An 18728-nucleotide genomic window follows, 5' to 3' on the forward strand; every position below is an offset into this window, starting at 1 on the left:
TAACGAGAAACAGAGCTTGTTGCAAAGTCCTGTGGGCTGCTTCTGAAGTGTTGGATTGTGGGAAACATAGCAGCCAAATTGGGCACAGCTTGATCTCACTAACATCATCATGAGCATCATTTTCTGTTTTAGTTATGGACTGAGGGATAACTATTGGCCAGGATGTTGAGAAAGCTGCCTGACTCACATTCAATAATCATCGGATCTTACATATCATCCTGAAAACTATTGGTGGGAAAACTTTGGGATGTTCTGAGGTTGTGAGAAGACTCTGAATAATACAATCTCTTTCATTTGAAACATGAATGAAATAAATGAATTATGTATCGGTTGAGGGGTGAATGAGGCTGTAATTGTTCCCTTACCAATAACGCCAGGGATCTTCCACACCTACCTGAGGGGTAGAGAGGAACCTGGTTTATAACATTCAGCTGAATGCACATTTGTGACTATCTAATTCTCTTTCTTTCTTTAATCCTAACTCTTTGGATACGCATTTGGTCAGCTCCAAGTCTATCTTGGTGACTCAGTGTCGATGATGCTTGTGTGAAGTTTCCGGGGATGTTTTACTTTCCACTTTGCGGCATTACCTGCGCTATATAAAATCAGCTTGTTGTTGTAAACATCACAGTGGTCAGCCTTGCCTTTCTGTGTGACCTCTGAAACATTGAAACATCGAAATGAGGAGCAGGAGTAGGCCATTCGGCCCTTCGACCCTGCTCTGCCATTCAAGGCTGATCCTCTATTTCAATACCATATTCCCACTTTATGCCCATGCCCCTTGAAGCCCTCTGTGTGGGTCACACTCCGGCTGAATTTCCACATTGTTTCTCCTATCTTACAGCCTCACAGCCTGCCACACAAATCCAGGAAAGATAGCCTAAATGGTGTTGGCCATTTCTCTTGAGTTTTTACAAATTCTTCCCCTCAGAGTTAGGCAGCTGGACTTCCACAGAAGCTTGTGGGAATCAATGGCTGAACTAGGGATCATGTGGAGTTGTAGATAATGCAGAAGGATGTTGTAGATAACAGAGGGACATAGATAAGCTGCAGGGCTGGGCTGAGAGGTGGCAAATGGAGTTTAATGTGGACAAGTGTGAGGTCATTCACTTTGGAAGGGGCAACAGGAATAAAGAGTACTGGGTTAATGGTAAGTTCTTGGTAGTGTAGATGAGCAGAGAGATCTCGGTGTTCATATACATAGATCCCTGCAAGTTGCCACCCAAGTTCACCGGGTTATAAAGAAGGCACACAACGTGTTAGCTTTTATTAGTAGAGGGATCGAGTTTCATAAGATCATGTTGCAGCTGTACAAAACTCTGGGGTGGCTGCACTTGGAGTATTGCTTATAGTTCTGGTTACCACATTATAGGAGGGATGTGGAAGCTTTGGAAAGAGTTCAGAGGAGATTTACTAGGATGTCGCCTGCTCTGTAGGGAAGGTCTTATGAGGAAAGGCTGAGGAACTTGCGGCTGTTTTCATTAGAGAGAAGAAGGTTGAGAGGTGACTAAATCGAGACATAGAAGATAATCAGAGGGTTAGATGGGATCGACAGTGAGAGCCTTTTTCCTTGGATAGTGATGGCTAGCATGAGGGGACACAGCTTTAAATTGAGGAGTGATAGATATAGGACAAATGTCAGAGGTAGTTTCTTTGTTCAGAGAGTATTAGGGACATGGAACACACTGCCTGCAACAGTAGTCGACTCACCAACCTTAAGGCATTTAAATGGTCACTAGATAGTTATATGGACGAAAATGAAACAGAATAGGTTAGACAGGCTTCAGATTGGTTTCACAGGTAGGCGTAGCATTGAGGGCCGAAGGGCCTGTACTGCACTGTGTTATGAAGATGTGGGTGTACTTTAAGAGAGTTAAAAGTAGCAGAACTACCGGACATAGCACCCAAGTGTTCTCAATAAGGTAACAATGTAACACTTGGTCGAACAATTTGATTAGCTCATTGTTTGGAGACAAAAACAAAGTTAAATTTGGCCAATCAGTTTCAATTCTACCCCGAAAAATATCAAGCTCCAATCCAGTTTGAATTGAGTATACTGACAATCTTAAAAGCCAATGACACAATCCGATGCTTTGAGGGTAAAAGACCAGAGAAAATTGAACAGTTGAGAGGAGATCTGCCAAACCCTGCAAGTAAACAGACTGCTTGAAAAATAGCTGTCCTAAAAGTACCTTTTCGATCAGTAATCTGTGACACAGAAATTCCGAAGAAGAAGAAAAGAAGACACAGAAAGATTGGAATAGAAGAACGAAAGCTGCCTGGTTTGGAGATAAGAAGGGTGGCTTTGTAAATCTGAACTGGGAGTTTTATCGGACTAGTATTATTGAAGGAAAGTTCAAAGATAGGTTAGAGGAAGAAATTGTAAATAGTGGTTAGTTAATTATTCTCTGTTATACTTTAAGAAATAAAGTTGTTAATTTTTACTTTAAATAGTTCTTGGCCACTCGGAGTTTTACAGATTACTGCATGGAACAAATCTTTTCTGTATTGCTGGTTTTAAATTAAGCAGGAGGGTTTACCCCATATCATAACAGCTGTAATGTTCTATGTTCTACTGAAATATTTAAGAACAATAAGTGATGGAAGGAAATGTGGAGCATAGGGACATGGGAAAGTGGGATTAGGATAGTGTGCCTATGAAGGATGGACTAGAGACAAGCCAGACGTGCTGTAATTTCTGTATAATTCACTGAACCCTCACACTTGATATGCAGCATCTACCTTTACTGCTCACTGGCAACTGGGTTCACCTCTGTGATAGGTTTTACTACACTGATAAGAATCCCCACTTTCTCTCTGTGTCTGTGAGGCCAGGTGACACAAATTAACATCTGCAAGGGTGATAGGGCCCTCCTGTGGTGCAGTGGTAGTGTCCCTACCCCTGAACCAGGCAGCCTCGGTTCAAGTTCCATGTGCTCCAAAGGTGCACAAAAACATCTCTGAACAAGTTGAATGAGAAAAATAGGCTCAATAATAAAACAAAGCTCCCTGTGTTGAGAGTAGTCTTACCATCACTCTCAGTGGATGAAGCTCTATGCCAGAGATAAATGCTAATTGATTAAAATAGCTGCCTTAAATTATAAACCTTACACAGGTAAAGAATGTATTTTTTCTAGGCTGATACTTGAGCTGGAATTTTATATTAGGTATATCAAGGAGGACAACCATTTCATAAGCCGTAGTGTCGCAACCCAATCCCAGATGTAATGTCCTTGAAATGAGTTCTAGCCTACCTGGTCTACTGTAGATAAGGTTAGATAGTAGATAAAGATACCTGCACAGTTCATTTCAGCCTGCCCATTTTAATTGATAATTTCTTCTGAATCAAGTATTAGCAGCTAAAATTAATCAATTTAAAACAGTCACTAAGAGAGAGGCTAGGGATCATTTTGACACTTCGCTGGTGCACAATATGGCTTCCACCTCAATATGGCTTCCACCTGGGAGCATTTGACAGAAAGAGCATTGTGCCTGTGATGGAAAATTTGGGAAATGTATTCTGGCAGAGAAAGACACAACGCTATGGTGAAAACGCAAGGGAGAGAGTTCACTTTTAAATTGATACAAGGATCTGGGGAGAGATTGGGGCAGTGGGGTTAATTTTAGATTGATACAGGGCTATGGGGAGAGATTAGGGCAGTGGGATTAGTTTGAGATTGGTACAGGGCTACAGGGAGAGATTGGGGCAGTGGGGTTAGTTTGAGATTGGTACAGGGCTACAGGGAGAGATTGGGGCAGTGGGGTTAGTTTTAGATTGATTCAGAGTTATGGGGAGAGATTGGAGCTGTGGGATTAGTTTTAGATTGGTACAGGGCTACGGGGAGACATTGGGGCAGTGGGGTTAGTTTTAGATTGACTCGGGGCTGTGGGATTAGTTTGAGATTGGTACAGGGCTACAGGGAGAGATTGGGGCAGTGGGGTTAGTTTTAGATTGACTCAGAGCTCTGGGGAGAGATTGGGGCTGTGGGATTAGTTTGAGATTGGTACAGGGCTACAGGGAGAGATTGGGGCAGTGGGGTTAGTTTTAGATTGACTCAGGGCTGTGGGGAGAGTTTGGGGCTGTGGGATTAGTTTGAGATTGGTACAGGGCTACGGGGAGACATTGAGGCAGTGGGGTTAGTTTTAGATTGACTCGGGGCTGTGGGGAGAGTTTGGGGCTGTGGGATTAGTTTGAGATTGGTACAGGGCTACAGGGAGAGATTGGGGCAGTGGGGTTAGTTTTAGATTGACTCAGAGCTATGGAGAGAGATTGGGGCAGTGGGATTAGTTTGAGATTGGTACAGGGCTACGGGGAGACATTGGGGCAGTGGGGTTAGTTTTAGATTGACTCAGAGCTCTGGGGAGAGATTGGAGCTGTGGGATTAGTTTCAGATTGGTACAGGGCTACGGGGAGGGATTGGGGCAGTGTAATTAGTTTGAGATTGGTACAGGGCTACGGGGAGGGATTGGGGCAGTGGGGTTAGTTCTAGATTGACTCAGAGCTATGGGGAGAGATTGGGGCTGTGGGATTAGTTTGAGATTGGTACAGGGCTACGGGGAGACATTGGGGCAGTGGGGTTAGTTTTAGATTGACTCAGGGCTGTGGGGAGAGTTTGGGGCTGTGGGATTAGTTTGAGATTGGTACAGGGCTATGGGGAGAGTTTGGGGCTGTGGGACTAATTTGGTTGCTTGAACAAAGCTGACACAGAGACAATGGAACACATGGCCTCTGAGCTATAAATGTGCTCTGATTCCAAACTTGCAAGCATTCCCATTCACAGTGAGTAACACTGAGTAAACACTTGCTTCTCTGTCCAATGGGTTTAGGGTTCCAGTTGGAGAGCAGTGTAAATGAAGGCTTGAAGACCGGTTAAGTTCGCAGTAATGGAGAGTCACCTGGAATGCTGCCTGAATATGAAGGATTTTCTTCTGAAGAATGGAGAAATCCAAGTGCCGCAGGACTTTGCTGTCACTCAGCAGGCTCTGAACGACCTGCATGTTCCTCTCTGCCGCAATCGCTGCTTGTTTGCAATCCTCCTGGCAATCTGCCAATTCCTGTATTGGGGGAAAAGGAGCAAGGGTTTTAGTACCAAGACACCATCATCAAACCCTGCTGCCCTCCGGTGGGATTGGCACCTACCTGGTGTCTGGCCTTGAAACCGGCTACGGAGTGACCCTCAGCTTCCCCCGGGGAGGTAATTTGATTGGCATGATTCAATGACTCAAAGAAAGCTGTGATCTCCTTCTCCAGCTCATCTAGGGGACTCAGCAACTGCTGAGCTTCCAGGAGCAAACACTGACAGCGCTCCCGAACCTATACAATAGAGAAGGGCAGACATTAACATCAGACAGTGAGACACACACCGAGTGTGACTTATTCAACATCAAGTCACTTTCTCAACATTTGTATTGGAACAGACATTTTCAATACCAACCTCTTAAAAGCTTGATTTGGAGTTTTAACCACTGAGGGAGTGCTGCACCATCTAGGGGTCAGTACTGAGGGAGTGCTGCACTGTCATCAGGTCAGTACTGAGGGAGTGCTGCACTGTCGTCGGGTCAGTACTGAGGGAGTGCTACACTGTCGTCGGGTCAGTACTGAGGGAGTGCTGCACTGTCGTCGGGTCAGTACTGAGGGAGCGCTGCACTATCAGAGGATCAGTACTGAGGGAGTACTGCACTATCAGAGAGTCAGTACTGAGGGAGTGCTGCACTATCAGAGGGTCAGTACTGAGGGAGTGCTGCACTGTTGGAGGGTCAGTACTGAGGGAGTGCTGCACTATCAGAGGATCAGTACTGAGGGAGTGCTGCACTATCAGAGAGTCAGTACTGAGGGAGTGCTGCACTATCAGAGGGTCAGTACTGAGGGAGTGCTGCACTGTCGGAGGGTCAGTACTGAGGGTGTGCTGCACTGTCACAGGGTTAGTACTGAGGGAGCGCTCCATTGTCAGAGGGTCAGTACTGACGGAGTGCTGCACTGTCAGAGGGTCAGTACTGAGGGAGTGCTGCACTGTCAGAGGGTCAGTACTGAGGGAGTGCTGCACTATCAGAGGGTCAGTACTGAGGGAGTGCTGCACTGTCACAGGGTCAGTACTGACAGAGTGCCGCACTGTCAGAAGGTTAGTAGTGAGGGAGTGCAACACTGTCGGAGAGTCAGTTCTGTGGGAGTGCCGCACTGTCGGAGAGTCGATACTGAGGGAGCACTGCACTGTTGGAGAGTCGATACTGAGGGAGTGCTGCACTGTCGGAGAGTCGGTACTGAGGGAGTTTGCAATGTCACAGAGACAGCATTGAGTGAGTGCTGCACTATTGGAAGGTCAGTACTGAGTGAGTGCTGCACTGTTGGAGGATCAGTACTGAGGGAATGCTGCACTGTCAGAGGGTCAGAACTGAGGGAGTGCTGCACTGTCAGAGGGTCAGTACTGAGGGAGTTCTGCACTGTCAGAGGGTCAGTACTGAGGGAGTGCTGCACTGTCAGAGGGTCAGTACTGAGGGAGTGCTGCACTATCAGAGGGTCAGTACTTAGGGAGTGCTGCACTGTCGGAGGGTCAGTACTGAGGGTGTGCTGCACTGTCAGAGGGTCAGTACTGACAGAGTGCCGCACTGTCAGAAGGTTAGTAGTGAGAGAGTGCAACACTGTCGGAGAGTCAGTTCTGTGGGAGTGCCGCACTGTCGGAGAGTCGATACTGAGGGAGTGCTGCACTGTTGGATGGTCAGTACTGAGGGAGCGCTCCATTGTCAGAGGGTCAGAACTAATGGAGTGCTGCACTATCAGAGGGTCAGTACTAAGGAAGTGCTGCACTGTCAGAGGGTCAGGACTAATGGAGTGCTGCACTATCAGAGGGTCAGTACTGAGGGAGTGCTGCACTGTCGAAGGGACAGTACTGAGGGAGTGCTGCACTGTCACAGAGTCAGTACTGAGGGTGTGCTGCACTGTCACAGAGTCAGTACTGACAGAGTACCGCACTGTCAGAAGGTTAGTAGTGAGGGAGTGCAACACTGTCGGAGAGTCAGTTCTGTGGGAGTGCCGCACTGTTGAAGAGTCGATACTGAGGGAGTGCTGCACTGTCGGAGGGTCAGTACTGAGGGAGTGCTGCACTGTCACAGGGTCAGTACTGAGGGAGTGCTGCACTGTCGGAGAGTCGGTACTGAGGGAGTGTTGCAATGTCACAGGGACAGTATTGAGTGAGTGCTGCACTGTTGGAAGGTCAGTACTGAGTGAGTGCTGCACTGTTGCAGGTTCAGTACTGAGGGAGTGTCGCACTGTCAGAGAGTCAGTACTGAGGGAGTGCTGCACTGTCAAAGGGTCAGTACTGAGGGAGTAATGCACTGTTGGAGGGTTAGTACTGAGGGAGTGCTGCACTGTCAAAGGGTCAGCACTGAGGGAGTGCTGCACTGTCAAAGGGTCAGTACTGAGGGAGTGTTGCACTGTCAAAGGGTCAGTACTGAGGGAGTGCTGCACTGTTGGATGGTTAGTACTGAGGAAGCATTGCACTGGTAAAAGTGTTGTATCTCAGGTGAGAATACAAAGGGTATATAATCCCTTTATCCAGGTGGAAGATTAAGACCCTATTGTACTGTTAGAGGAAGCCATTCTCCTAGAATTGTGGCCTACATTTATCCCTCATCCAAACACAGAGAACCATCTCACTTTTCATTTGTGGGAACTGGATCCTGTGTGGCCCTGCTTGAGACAATATGATGTGAAGACAATAAGCTACATCAGAACAAATGCTTATTCACCCCTGGGGGTGGGGAATGAGTTTCACCATTTAACACCATCTGGATAGGTACAAAAGCAAATCAAAGAAAGATTTTTAAATTATGCAGATTAAACTTTTCAAGAGGGGGCAATGGAAAACTACAAAAGTGAAAAAACAGAACAAAAAGTCACAATTGCAGTTTAAAATACCTTTAACCGTGAGGGTAAACCCACCTCCTGAGAAGGGGTGGGGCATTGGAGACGAGGGGACAACTCTGTGGAACAGGGTTTTAGAACAAGGTTCCTTCTGACTGGAATTCCCTGGGGGATGTGGGACTGGTGAATGTATCCATTATTGAATAATGTCGAACTGTCGAACTTGTATGATATGACTGACGATAAAGCTCAATTCTCTCAGTCTCACATCCCTTTCTGTAGGGAGCTCAGAGTGACTGAGAAGGTACAGGGCTAGGACAGTTTAATACTGTTCTGTTTATCATTCGCTGTCTCCGCAAAACTCTTCAGCTTGTCCACTTCATCCCCCTGCGAGTACTGCCTGAGGCAGAGAACCTGGCATGGACCACTCTACAGGTCGTTCTGTTATAATGCGACAGTTCTGTTTTCCTGCGGCCCCAGTACTATTGAAAATCACGACTACGGAAAACCGTGACAGAAAATCGCACTGCAGAGAATCGTTAAGAAAAAAAATCACTTCAGTAGAAAGGTTGCACTATCCAAACAACGTCCACAATTCGTCAATTGTGTTCCAGCCAATTTGCGCTGACGAAACGCACGTTACAGCAGAACGGCCTGTACTCGCACTGGACAAAATGAACCACGGTGCTCAGAATGGTTCACCCTGGTCAGGTGGACACATGATTCATCGGACACCCATTGACCATCGCTGACCAGAAGGCCACACTGGTCAGATTGAGCACACAATTGGTCTTCTTCAGACTGGTCTAACTGTTTCACTCCTACCCTGAGGCACATGTTAATTGCTGAGTCCTGATTAAAACTCTCCCATTTACTCAGAACTCTGAGCTTCCCTCATTCTGAGGCTGATCCTTACTTTTATCAGCTGATCCTTAATGGTGGACATCGTGGACAGCATCTGTGTTACTTCATCCTGCGGGGTGTCCTTTGTTAACTGCTGAGCTGTCTTGGAAACCAGTTTGTACTGAGCTTCCATTATTGGCACCTTTTGTTTTATAACCTGCACAGGACACCAGAAAAACAAACATCAGCTCGTAACAATCGTACATCCAGCAACCAGCACTTTAAAACTAACGTCAAGGAAGAAAGACCTTTTAGAGACACCTGCCTTTATACATCAATGGATCAAAGTGGCTCCATTTACTGTGCAATTCAGGTAAACAGTGTTAGCACTACTTGTGATTTAATTTCAATTTACTCACAGGGTGAGGGCATCACTGGCGAGGCTAGTATTTATGACCCATTCCTAATTGCCCAGAGGGCAGTTAGGAGTCAACCACATTGCTATGTGTCTGGAATCACATGTAGGCCCGACCAGGTAAGGATGGCAGATTTCTTTCCCAAAAGAATATTAGTTAACCGGATGGGCTTTTCCAGCAATTGACAATGGCTTCATGATCAGCATTAGATCCTTAATTCCAGATTCCTTATTGAATTCAAATTCTGCCACATGCAATGGCAGGATTTGAATCTGGGTCCCCAGAACATTAGCAGAGCTTCTGGATTAATAGACTAGCAATAGTATCACTAGGCCACCACCTCCCGATAATATATTCAAACCCATTCATCAATGATAAATAAAAATCACAAGGTCTTTCAAGACCTGCACCAAACAGGCATACAGTCTGCCAACATTGGCTTTTTCTGAATCTGTTTTCTGTCCATCTTGGGTGTTAGTTTTATGACTACTCACATCCCCACTGCACGTACACATGCAAATGCAATGAGACATTTGTAAATGTGCACGTAGTACAAGTACTCAAAGACACACATGCACAATGCAGTGATTGTAACGAGGTCAGCCAGCTGGCTCGCATTGGATATGAGTTCCCTGACTGGGGCTGTTGGCCTGGTCCAATCTGGGAGCACTGGCTGACAGATTAAAAAGGGGAGTGGTTAGGTCCGACTGCCTGCCCCTCTTCCATGGTTACGTTAGAGCCCGGGTGTCCTTGGAGAAGGAGCACGCGGTGTCCACCAATACCCTGGAGTTGTTCAGGGAGAGGTGGGTGCCGCAGGGAGTGGAGTGCATTATTTCCCCCTCCAACTCTATTTTGATTTAATCCCTGCCCTCCCCTTCACTGTTTGATCACACAGCACTGCCCTTTGATGTGAAGGGCACTGCTTGTCACTGGCCACTCGGGTGTTTTCCAATCTTCCTGGTGGTGGAAATTGAATAAAGATTTGTGCACCTTGTGTCTTTCACTGTGTCTCACACCTGCACACACACAACATGGGTGCTGGGGAAAAAATAAAAAGGGGAGTGTCAGAGATGCTGACACTGTGATAGCTGGCTCTGAATGAGGCCGTATTAAAGTTTGTGTGTGAGTAAGTGGAGACTTGGTGACAGGATACCAGCCTCTATGGGGAGTTATTTCACAGGCACACATTCTTCAAATATGTCAGTCAAGGAGAGAAACATTTCACATGTGGGTCTCTTTGCTATTTTGCTTTTAAGGAATATTCCTGCTGAATCTCTCCTTATGTGCTATTTACTTGAAATTTTTACCTCAATATTCTGGATGCAACCGTCCACACGAAATAAAATTGCATCTAACAGTTACTTCAGAATATATACTCAACAGCTTGACTCCACCCAGGGCAATGCAGCTCACTTGATCAGCACCACAGCCATAAACATCCACCCCCTCCACCACCAACACTCAGTAGTAGCAGTGTGTACCACGTACCAGATGTACTGCAGAAACTCACCAAGGTTCCTTCCACAGCACCTTCCACTTCGACATAGAAAGACAAGGGCAGCAGGTAGATGGGAACACCAGTAATTACAAGCTCCCCTCCATAATGCTCACCATCCTGACTTGAAAATATACCGCTGCTCTTCAGTGTCACTGGAAATGCCCCCTGTAATGGCGTTGTGGATCTACCTAAAGCACATAGACTGCAGAGGTTCAAGAAGGCAGCTCACCAACACCTTCACAAGGGCAACTAGGGACAGGCAATAAATGCTGGGCCCAGCCAGCGATGCCCACGTTGTCTGAATGAATTATAAAAAAGTTGTTTCTCTTTCTCCGTCTCTCTAACTCTTACTTCAATTGGTCACAACAAATGTCAATCATCCACTCTCACCTGAAAGTGCTCCTGGGTTAGATTTCCAGCAGGGGTTGGGTATTAAGCTGACATTGCGGAGCATGCCAACTGCAATCCAGTGTTATACCCAGGTGCCACGTCTGCCCCACACGTACGTACCTCCATATCTTGCACGTAAGTCTTGATATTGAGAAAAGACACATCGACTGGTGAGTTCTGTTTCTCATTCGCTGTCTCCACGAAACTCTTCAGAGCCGATACTCCGTCCAGATACTCCTTCTTCAGCTTGTCCACTTCATCCGCCCGGGCGTACTGCAACGGGGACATGACACAGTTAGCTCAGAGGTTGGAAGGCAATCATACCCTCCACTAATAGAGTTGGGAAGAGTATCACCCCCTAACCCAGCTGGCTCCAAGCTTACTTCACAATACAACCCCATTCATCTCCAAATACCCAGAAATAATGTTTCTGTCTCCTCCTTATACTTCAATACAAGCTGCTGGAAGACACAGGTTCCACACAGGAAATTTGCGTCCCTTAGTCGTGGGGGCAAGAACCAGGAGAGACAGACTCAAAATAAGGGTCAGGTTGATTGGCGATAAGGAGGAATTTGTTCATTCAGAGGCCGGTGAGTCTTTGGAAATATAAACAGAAAATTCAGCAGGTCTGGCAGCGTCTGCCGAGAGAAACCAGAGTTAACGTTCTGAGGAAGGGTCACTGGACCCAGACGTTAATTCGGATTTCTCTCCACAGATGCTGCCGGACCTGCTGAGCTTTTCCAGCAATTTCTGATTTCGTTTCTGATTTACAGCATCCGCAATTCTTTCAGGTTTTACTTGGTAAATCTTTGGAGTTTTCTACGCTCGAGTGTCGGGAGAGCTCAATCATTGACTACGTTCCAGACAAGGATTGATAGATTTTGCGAGACTGAACCTATCAAGGGATAGTGTTGGAAAATGACACTGAGATAGAAAACCAGACATGATCTAATTGAAGGGTGGAGCAGGTTTGAGGGGCTGAATGGCCTCTTCCTGGAGCTATTTCCTGGAAGATATTTTCCTAATCAATCTGGTCAGAGATGTTACAATGCCTCTGAAGCAGGGGGACTTGATCCAGAAGCTCCTGCTTCAGAGGTAGGGACATTACCACTGCACCATAAGAGCCCTTCATACAATAGCTATCCTTGAATAGTGGTGACCATGAATTGGTTCCCTCTAAAGTGTTCTGATTAAACAGCAACATCTCATCACTTCTCAAAGTTCCACTTAGTATCACAGAATCCCTGCAGTGTGGAAAGAGACAACTTGACCCATCAAGTCTGCACTAACTCTCTGAAGGGTACTCACCCTAACTCTATATCCCCGGATACTCCCATGGCTAACCCACCTAACCTACACATTCCTGGGCACTATGGGGCAATACAGCATGGCCAATCCACCTTAACCTACACATCCCTGGACATTATGGGGCAATATAGCATGGCCAATCCACCTGACCTGCACATCTTTGGACTGTGGGAGGAAACCGGAGCACCCGGAGGAAACCCACGCAGACACGGGGAGAATGTGCAAACTCCACCCAGTCAGTCACCCGAGGCTGGAATCGAACCCGGGTCCCTGTGGCTGTGAGGCAATAGCACTAACCACTGAGCTATCCTCTGGGACAGTGGGATGGAGATGATAAAAAGGTTCCTCTCCTGAAAATTGTCAAATTTGTTGTAAAAATCCGAGAAATCCTTATGCTAATAGGATGAATATCCAGCAATGTCTCCTTGGACATGAGCACACAGGTGACTCCTGTCCAACCGCAGAAGCTTGGTTTTTAATGCAACCTGAAGTGACCTCGCAAACCACTCCACTGATGCAAGAACGAGGATTAGTGTCATCTTCAAAAGGCATCAGATGATTCAGAATAATTACTGGCCACAAACAGCATAATGGTGGCCGCTCCCACTCTTTGAATAGCCCTGAACACAGAGCCCTTCCAAGCTGCGAGTTGTCCCTTTCTCCCGTGTCATCCAGCACTGCTGGCCTCTGGGATTTTCCAATTCTAAAAGGAGGCGAAATTGGACCTGGATCGACCTACATGTTTCACTTTGACGAAGAGCTCCCTCCAACGCCCGTTCAGTAACAGCAGCTGCTGTTTGAGATCTCGGGAGACTGATTCGTCGCATGTCTCGATGAGGAAATTCCCAGCATCATTCATGACGGAGTGCTGTTGGATCCAGTGAGGGAGGTGTCGGAAGAAGTCCTTCAAACACAAACGTATAAATAACGAATGTTAAATACGAGTGATTGGTGCAACAGCCCAAAATGATGTCCCCTTCACAGAGGACATTGGGAGGCAACAGGCGCATCAACTTTTTTCTTTCGAATCCCTACAGTAGGGAAACAGGCCCTTCGGCCCAACAAGTCCACACTGACCCTCCAAAGAGTACACCACCCAGACCCATTCCCCAACCCTATTACTCTACATTTACCCCCAACTAATGCACCCAACCTACACACCCCTGAACACTATAGGCAATTTAGTATGACCAATTCACCAAACCTGCACATCTTTGGTTCATGGGAGGAAACTAGAGCACCCAAAAGATGCTTATTATTCTATTATTCCTTGTCCCTCAGTACACCTAGAGGAAATCCACACAGACAGGAGGAAAAAAGTGCAAACTCCACACACAGTGGTCCAAGGCTGGAACTGAACCCAAGTCCCTGCTGCTGTGAGGCAGCAGTGCTAAGCACTGATCCACTGTGATGCACACAACCTGCTTAAAGTGAAGTCTTGGGTGTTGTGACTTTAAGTCAGAAGGATATGCTCCAGTGCTCAAGCCAATGGCCTCACTGAGGAAGAGATGGACATTAAGGGATTCCGTCCTCCTGAAGAAAATGCATTGAAACCCTGGCGATATGACGTCAAACAGCCCGAGTGAAAAAAAACCAATACTTCAACATTCAACCTTCAACCTTCAACCGCTACCAAAGGCAAGTTAATGTTGACATTCAACAAACCATCATTAATGGGATCTTGCTTTGCATGTAATGGTTATCATATCTGCTTGCAGAATGACAATGGTTTCACTCCAAAGTCACTAATCTGAAGAGGTGGTTGTGAGTGGTCCGCAACTTAAAACACATTTGGGCTCTTTAATCCAGGGCTGAATACCTGTGATAGTCACAGTCAGCAAGTCAGGCACAGACTGTGCTGAAAACTGCATTTACTTTTCAAAGCTAAGTTACGGTACAGGTTTCCAATTGATGCTATTTGTAGAATCACAACTGTAAAATCTCCCATGAACCTTCTTTGTGGAATGGAACTGTCTATTATTTTCTGAAAGGAACATTCCTTTGAATGTTCAGGAGTGGTAACATACTGTGACACATGGGGCTGCAAGTAAGTTTGTAATTAAAAACAACCAGTTTTAACAACAGAAATACTCCTGCCACCGAGTAATCTGATTTTAATTCAATAAAAATAGCTTCATAAAAAGCATTTATTACCTGAAGAAATTAAATGTTAAGTATACTTATTAAAATAACTTTTAAAAGTTAAAAATGTAATGTTTAAAAACTTGTGTAAAATGCCTACTGGGTGTCCCTGCATCCAAAAATATGTTTAAGTTAAAGAGACTTCTTGTACGTTTACAGTGGAGCACAAATGCCAGAAACTCAGGATGCTAACTGATTCAATCTGATGTGTGGTCAGTTCTCCAGACAGTCTTTTGAAATCAATGGTAAAAATTGCAGAAACTTGATATACAGTGAGTGTGATTTGTGCTTGAAATATCCTGTTCGTTCATGGTGATTTTGGGATCACGACAAGTTCACTGTCCAGATTAAGCTCTTAATTTCCACATACAGCTTGCTCTGCTAAGTTGCGCATTTTGTTCACACAAGTTCGTACGAACACGATTGCCGAATTGGGGATACTGCTTCTAAAGTGCACGTGTATTGGTTACAAGGCGATTGCAGTCCCATTAGTTTCAATGGTGCTGCTATTGTTCCATTTTCGTATGACACAGGATCACACCAGAACGGAAATGCCATGTCACAGCAGAACTGACTGTAGAAGCATTTGAACCAAAATATGCAGTAAATTCTGATTTGCCTCACTCCCACTGCTCCTGGATTCCTCCCAGATGCTAAACCCATCTCAAGTCCTCACACTCCAGGATGATATCAATCTGTGTCAGCATCATGTGATATTCACAAGGGGGTTAATTCTATACTCATTGATGTTTCAATTCATACAAGCCTGCTGTTAACCAACAGAAGCTCACTATTATCGGATGTCAGTTCAGTCTCACCCCATACCAGCTCACCACTTCCCTATTATCCAACTGTTTTTTTTTAAATTCATTCTCGGGATCAGGGTGATCCCTGGCTAGACCCATCAGGCAGTTAAGAGTCAACCCCATCGCTGTGGGTCTGGAGTCACATGTAAGCCAGACCAGGTAAGGATGGCACTTTCCTCCCCGAGAGGGCATTAGTGAACCAGATGGGTTTTGCACCCCCCCCACAAACATAGTCACCATTAGAATCTTCGTTCCATTTTTTATAACACCTCATAGAGTCATACAGCACAGAAACGGACCCTTCATTCCAACTTATCCATGGCGACCAGATATCCTAACCTAAGCTAACTTGGCCCATGTCCCTCTAAACCCTTCCTATTCATATCCCCATCCAGATGCCCTTTAAATGCTGTAATTATACCAGCCTCCACCACTTCCTCTGGAGGCTCATTCCATACTCCAAACACTTAGTGGGGTTTGAACCTGGGTCCCCAGAGCATTAACCGAGTTTCTGGACTAATAGTCGAGTGATAATACCAGTAGGCCACTGTCTCCCCACTGATCACAATCCTGCATTTGCACCGGATTAGCCTGACATCAATGTATTGTCACCACTGCCTGCTATCACTCACCTATTGCCCCTTTTTTTTTTTTAGATTACTTACAGTGTGGAAACAGGCCCTTCGGCCCAACAAATCCACACCGACCCGCCGAATCGCACCCACCCAGACCCATTCCCCTACATTTACCCCTGCACCTAACACTACAGGCAATTTAGCGTGGCCAATTCACCTAACCTGCACATTTTTGGAGTGTGGGAGGAAACCGGAGCACCCGGAGGAAACCCACGCAGACACGGGGAGAATGTGCAAACTCCACACAGTCGGTCGCCTGAGGCGGGAATTGAACCCGGGTCTCTGGAGCTGTGAGGCAGCAGTGCTAACCACTGTGCCACCGTGCCGCCCACTTTTCCAGCTCACTGTTACCCAGTGCCTGCTCACTGCTTCTCCTGTACCCCTTCACTTTGTCATTACGCTGATGGTTCAGTTGTCTTTAAAAAGAGAAGGGAGAAGACTCCCATTGTACAGGTTTTACCTTCTTGACGAGTTCTGGCTGATTCAGCATTTTCTCGCCGTCTTCCAGCCAGGCCTGGAGAGTTGCCACTGTGCTGCTGTACCTGTCCCAGTTGGTGACCACCTCCTCCAGCATGCTCCTCACACTGCGCACCTCCACTGACAGATTGCGCCACTGCACCGTCGAGTCGCTCAGGAACTTGCTGACGGTCTCTTTCTCTTCAGCTGCAGGGGACAAGACGAGACAGGGTGAGATCCTCGAGTACAGCGGGTAGAGGATGCGGGCAAAGATGCCAGCCCCCGGCGCCCAGAGGTAGCGGTTACCTGAGTTTTCGACTTTCAGGTAAGCATCGGCCGCGTGCTTCAGAGACTGGAAGGTGACCTCATAGTGTCCAAAGAACTTGTTGCCTTCCACAAATGACTGCAGAGAAAGATCAAAGCTGTCAACGGGGGATTTGGGAGTCTTTTACACTGAAAAACTAATAAGCTAACTTTGAAAAAAACAATGGACTGATTCGAGAGTGATGTGCTGGAAAAGCACAGCAGGCCGGGTAGCATTTGAGGAGCAGGAGAATCGACATTTTGGGCATAAGCCCTTCATCAGGAATGAGGATCAACTGCGCCCAACAGACTGATGCCGACAAGTCAAGAGGGAATTGTAAAGGGGAGGAACTGAAGTCATGCAGAATCTCAGTGACATTTTCCAGATTTCCACACCCTGTTTTTCCTTTGTAAACAACAGCTTCCTGATACTACCCCAGAATGGTCTGGTTCTAAGATTAAGGGAATGCTCTTCTGCTGAACGATTGCCTTCCATTCTGGTCAGCACATGACGGGGTCGATGTGGAAGCTCTGGAGAGGGTGCGGAAGAGGTTTACCAGGATGCTGCCTGGATTAGAGGCTACAAGCTGTCAGGAGAGGCTGGATAGACTGGGGTTGTTTTCTCTGGCGTGGCGGAGGCTGAGGGAAGGCTTGATAGAATTCCATAAAATAATGAGATGCATAGATAGGATTGACAGTCCGAATCTTTCTTCCCCAGAGTTGAAATATCTCATACTCAGGGGCACACAATAAAGGTGAGAGGGGGAAAGTTCAAAGGAGATGTGAGGGACAAGGTTGTTACACACAGTGTGGTAGGAGTCTGGAACGCACTACCAGGGGTGGTAGCAGAGGCAGTTACAATAGGGCTGTTTAAGGGGCTTTTAGATAAGCACATGAATATGCGAGAAATGGAGGGATATGGACTAAGGGAAGGTAGAAGGGATTAAGTTAATTTGGCGCCATGTTCAGCACAATCTCGTGGGCTGAAGGGCCTGTACCTGTGCTGTACAGGTCTCCATTCTATACATTACCCCTGAATGGCCTGGCTCTAATATTAAGGAAATGTCCCTTGCTTGTGGAACAGCCCCTCCTGCCACCCTGTCAATTTCTAAGTAAAAACAATGACTGCAGATGCTGGAAACCAGATTCTGGATTAGTGGTGCTGGAAGAGCACAGCAGTTCAGGCAGCATCCAAGGAGCTTCGAAATCGACGTTTCGGGCAAAAGCCCTTCATCAGGAATAAAGGCAGAGAGCCTGAAGCATGGAGAGATAAGCTAGAGGAGGGTGGGGGTGGGGAGAGAGTAGCATAGAGTACAATAGGTCAGTGGGGAGGGGATGAAGGTGATAGGTCGGGGCGGGGGGAGGGTGGAGTGGATCGGTGGAAAAGAAGATAAGAAGGTAGGACAAGCCATGGGGACAGTGCTAAGCTGGAAGTTTGGAACTGGGGTGAGGTGGGGGAAGGGGAAATGAGGAAACTGTTGAAGTCCACATTGATGCCCTGGGGTTGAAGTGTTCCGAGGCGGAAGATGAGGCGTTCTTCCTCCAGGCGTCTGGTGGTGCGGGAGCGGCGGTAAAGGAAGCCTAGGACCTCCATGCCCTCGGCAGAGTGGGAGGGGGAGTTGAAATGTTGGCCCACGGGGCGGTGTGGTTGATTAGTGTGGGTGTCCCGGAGATGTTCCCTAAAGCGCTCTGCTCGGAGGCGCCCAGTCTCCCCAATGTAGGGGAGACCGCATCGGGAGCAACGGATACAATAAATGATATTAGTGGATGTGCAAGTAAAACTTTGATGGATGTGTAAGGCTCCTTTAGGGCCTTGGATAGAGGTGAGGGAGGAGGTGTGGGCACAGGTTTTACAGTTCCTGCGGTGGCAGGGGAAAGTGCCAGGATGGGAGGGTGGGTTGTAGGGGGTGTGGACCTGACCAGGTAGTCACGGAGGTCTCTGCGAAAGGCGGATAGGGGTGGGGAGAGAAATATATCCCTGGTGGTGGGGTCTTTTTGGAGGTGGCGAAAATGTCAGCGGATGATTTGGGGTTTGTGCGAAGGTTGGTAGGGTGGAAGGTGAGCACCAGGGGT

The 18728-nt window shown here is 46.9% G+C and overlaps 1 protein-coding gene across 15 annotated transcripts in view; it reads right to left on the bottom strand.

Annotated features, from left to right (window-relative positions):
• The window catches only part of syne1b (spectrin repeat containing, nuclear envelope 1b), a 629476-nt gene that overhangs the window by 466265 nt on the left and 144483 nt on the right, over positions 1–18728 (bottom strand). For all 15 annotated transcript variants that reach the window (XM_087991586.1, XM_087991587.1, XM_087991592.1 and 12 more), the window contains 7 exons: positions 16659–16755; positions 16357–16559; positions 13053–13217; positions 11126–11278; positions 8775–8918; positions 5141–5314; positions 4897–5055 (listed from right to left, as the gene is read on the bottom strand). In XM_087991586.1, coding sequence (XP_087847712.1) covers positions 4897–5055; positions 5141–5314; positions 8775–8918; positions 11126–11278; positions 13053–13217; positions 16357–16559; positions 16659–16755 — 1095 coding nt within the window. The remainder of the gene's footprint in view (positions 1–4896; positions 5056–5140; positions 5315–8774; positions 8919–11125; positions 11279–13052; positions 13218–16356; positions 16560–16658; positions 16756–18728) is intronic.

The sequence above is a fragment of the Chiloscyllium plagiosum genome, unplaced genomic scaffold (assembly GCF_037043375.1).
Source record: "Chiloscyllium plagiosum isolate Xiang-an unplaced genomic scaffold, Cpla_swu_hap1 HiC_scaffold_10, whole genome shotgun sequence".
Taxonomy (NCBI): domain Eukaryota; kingdom Metazoa; phylum Chordata; class Chondrichthyes; order Orectolobiformes; family Hemiscylliidae; genus Chiloscyllium; species Chiloscyllium plagiosum.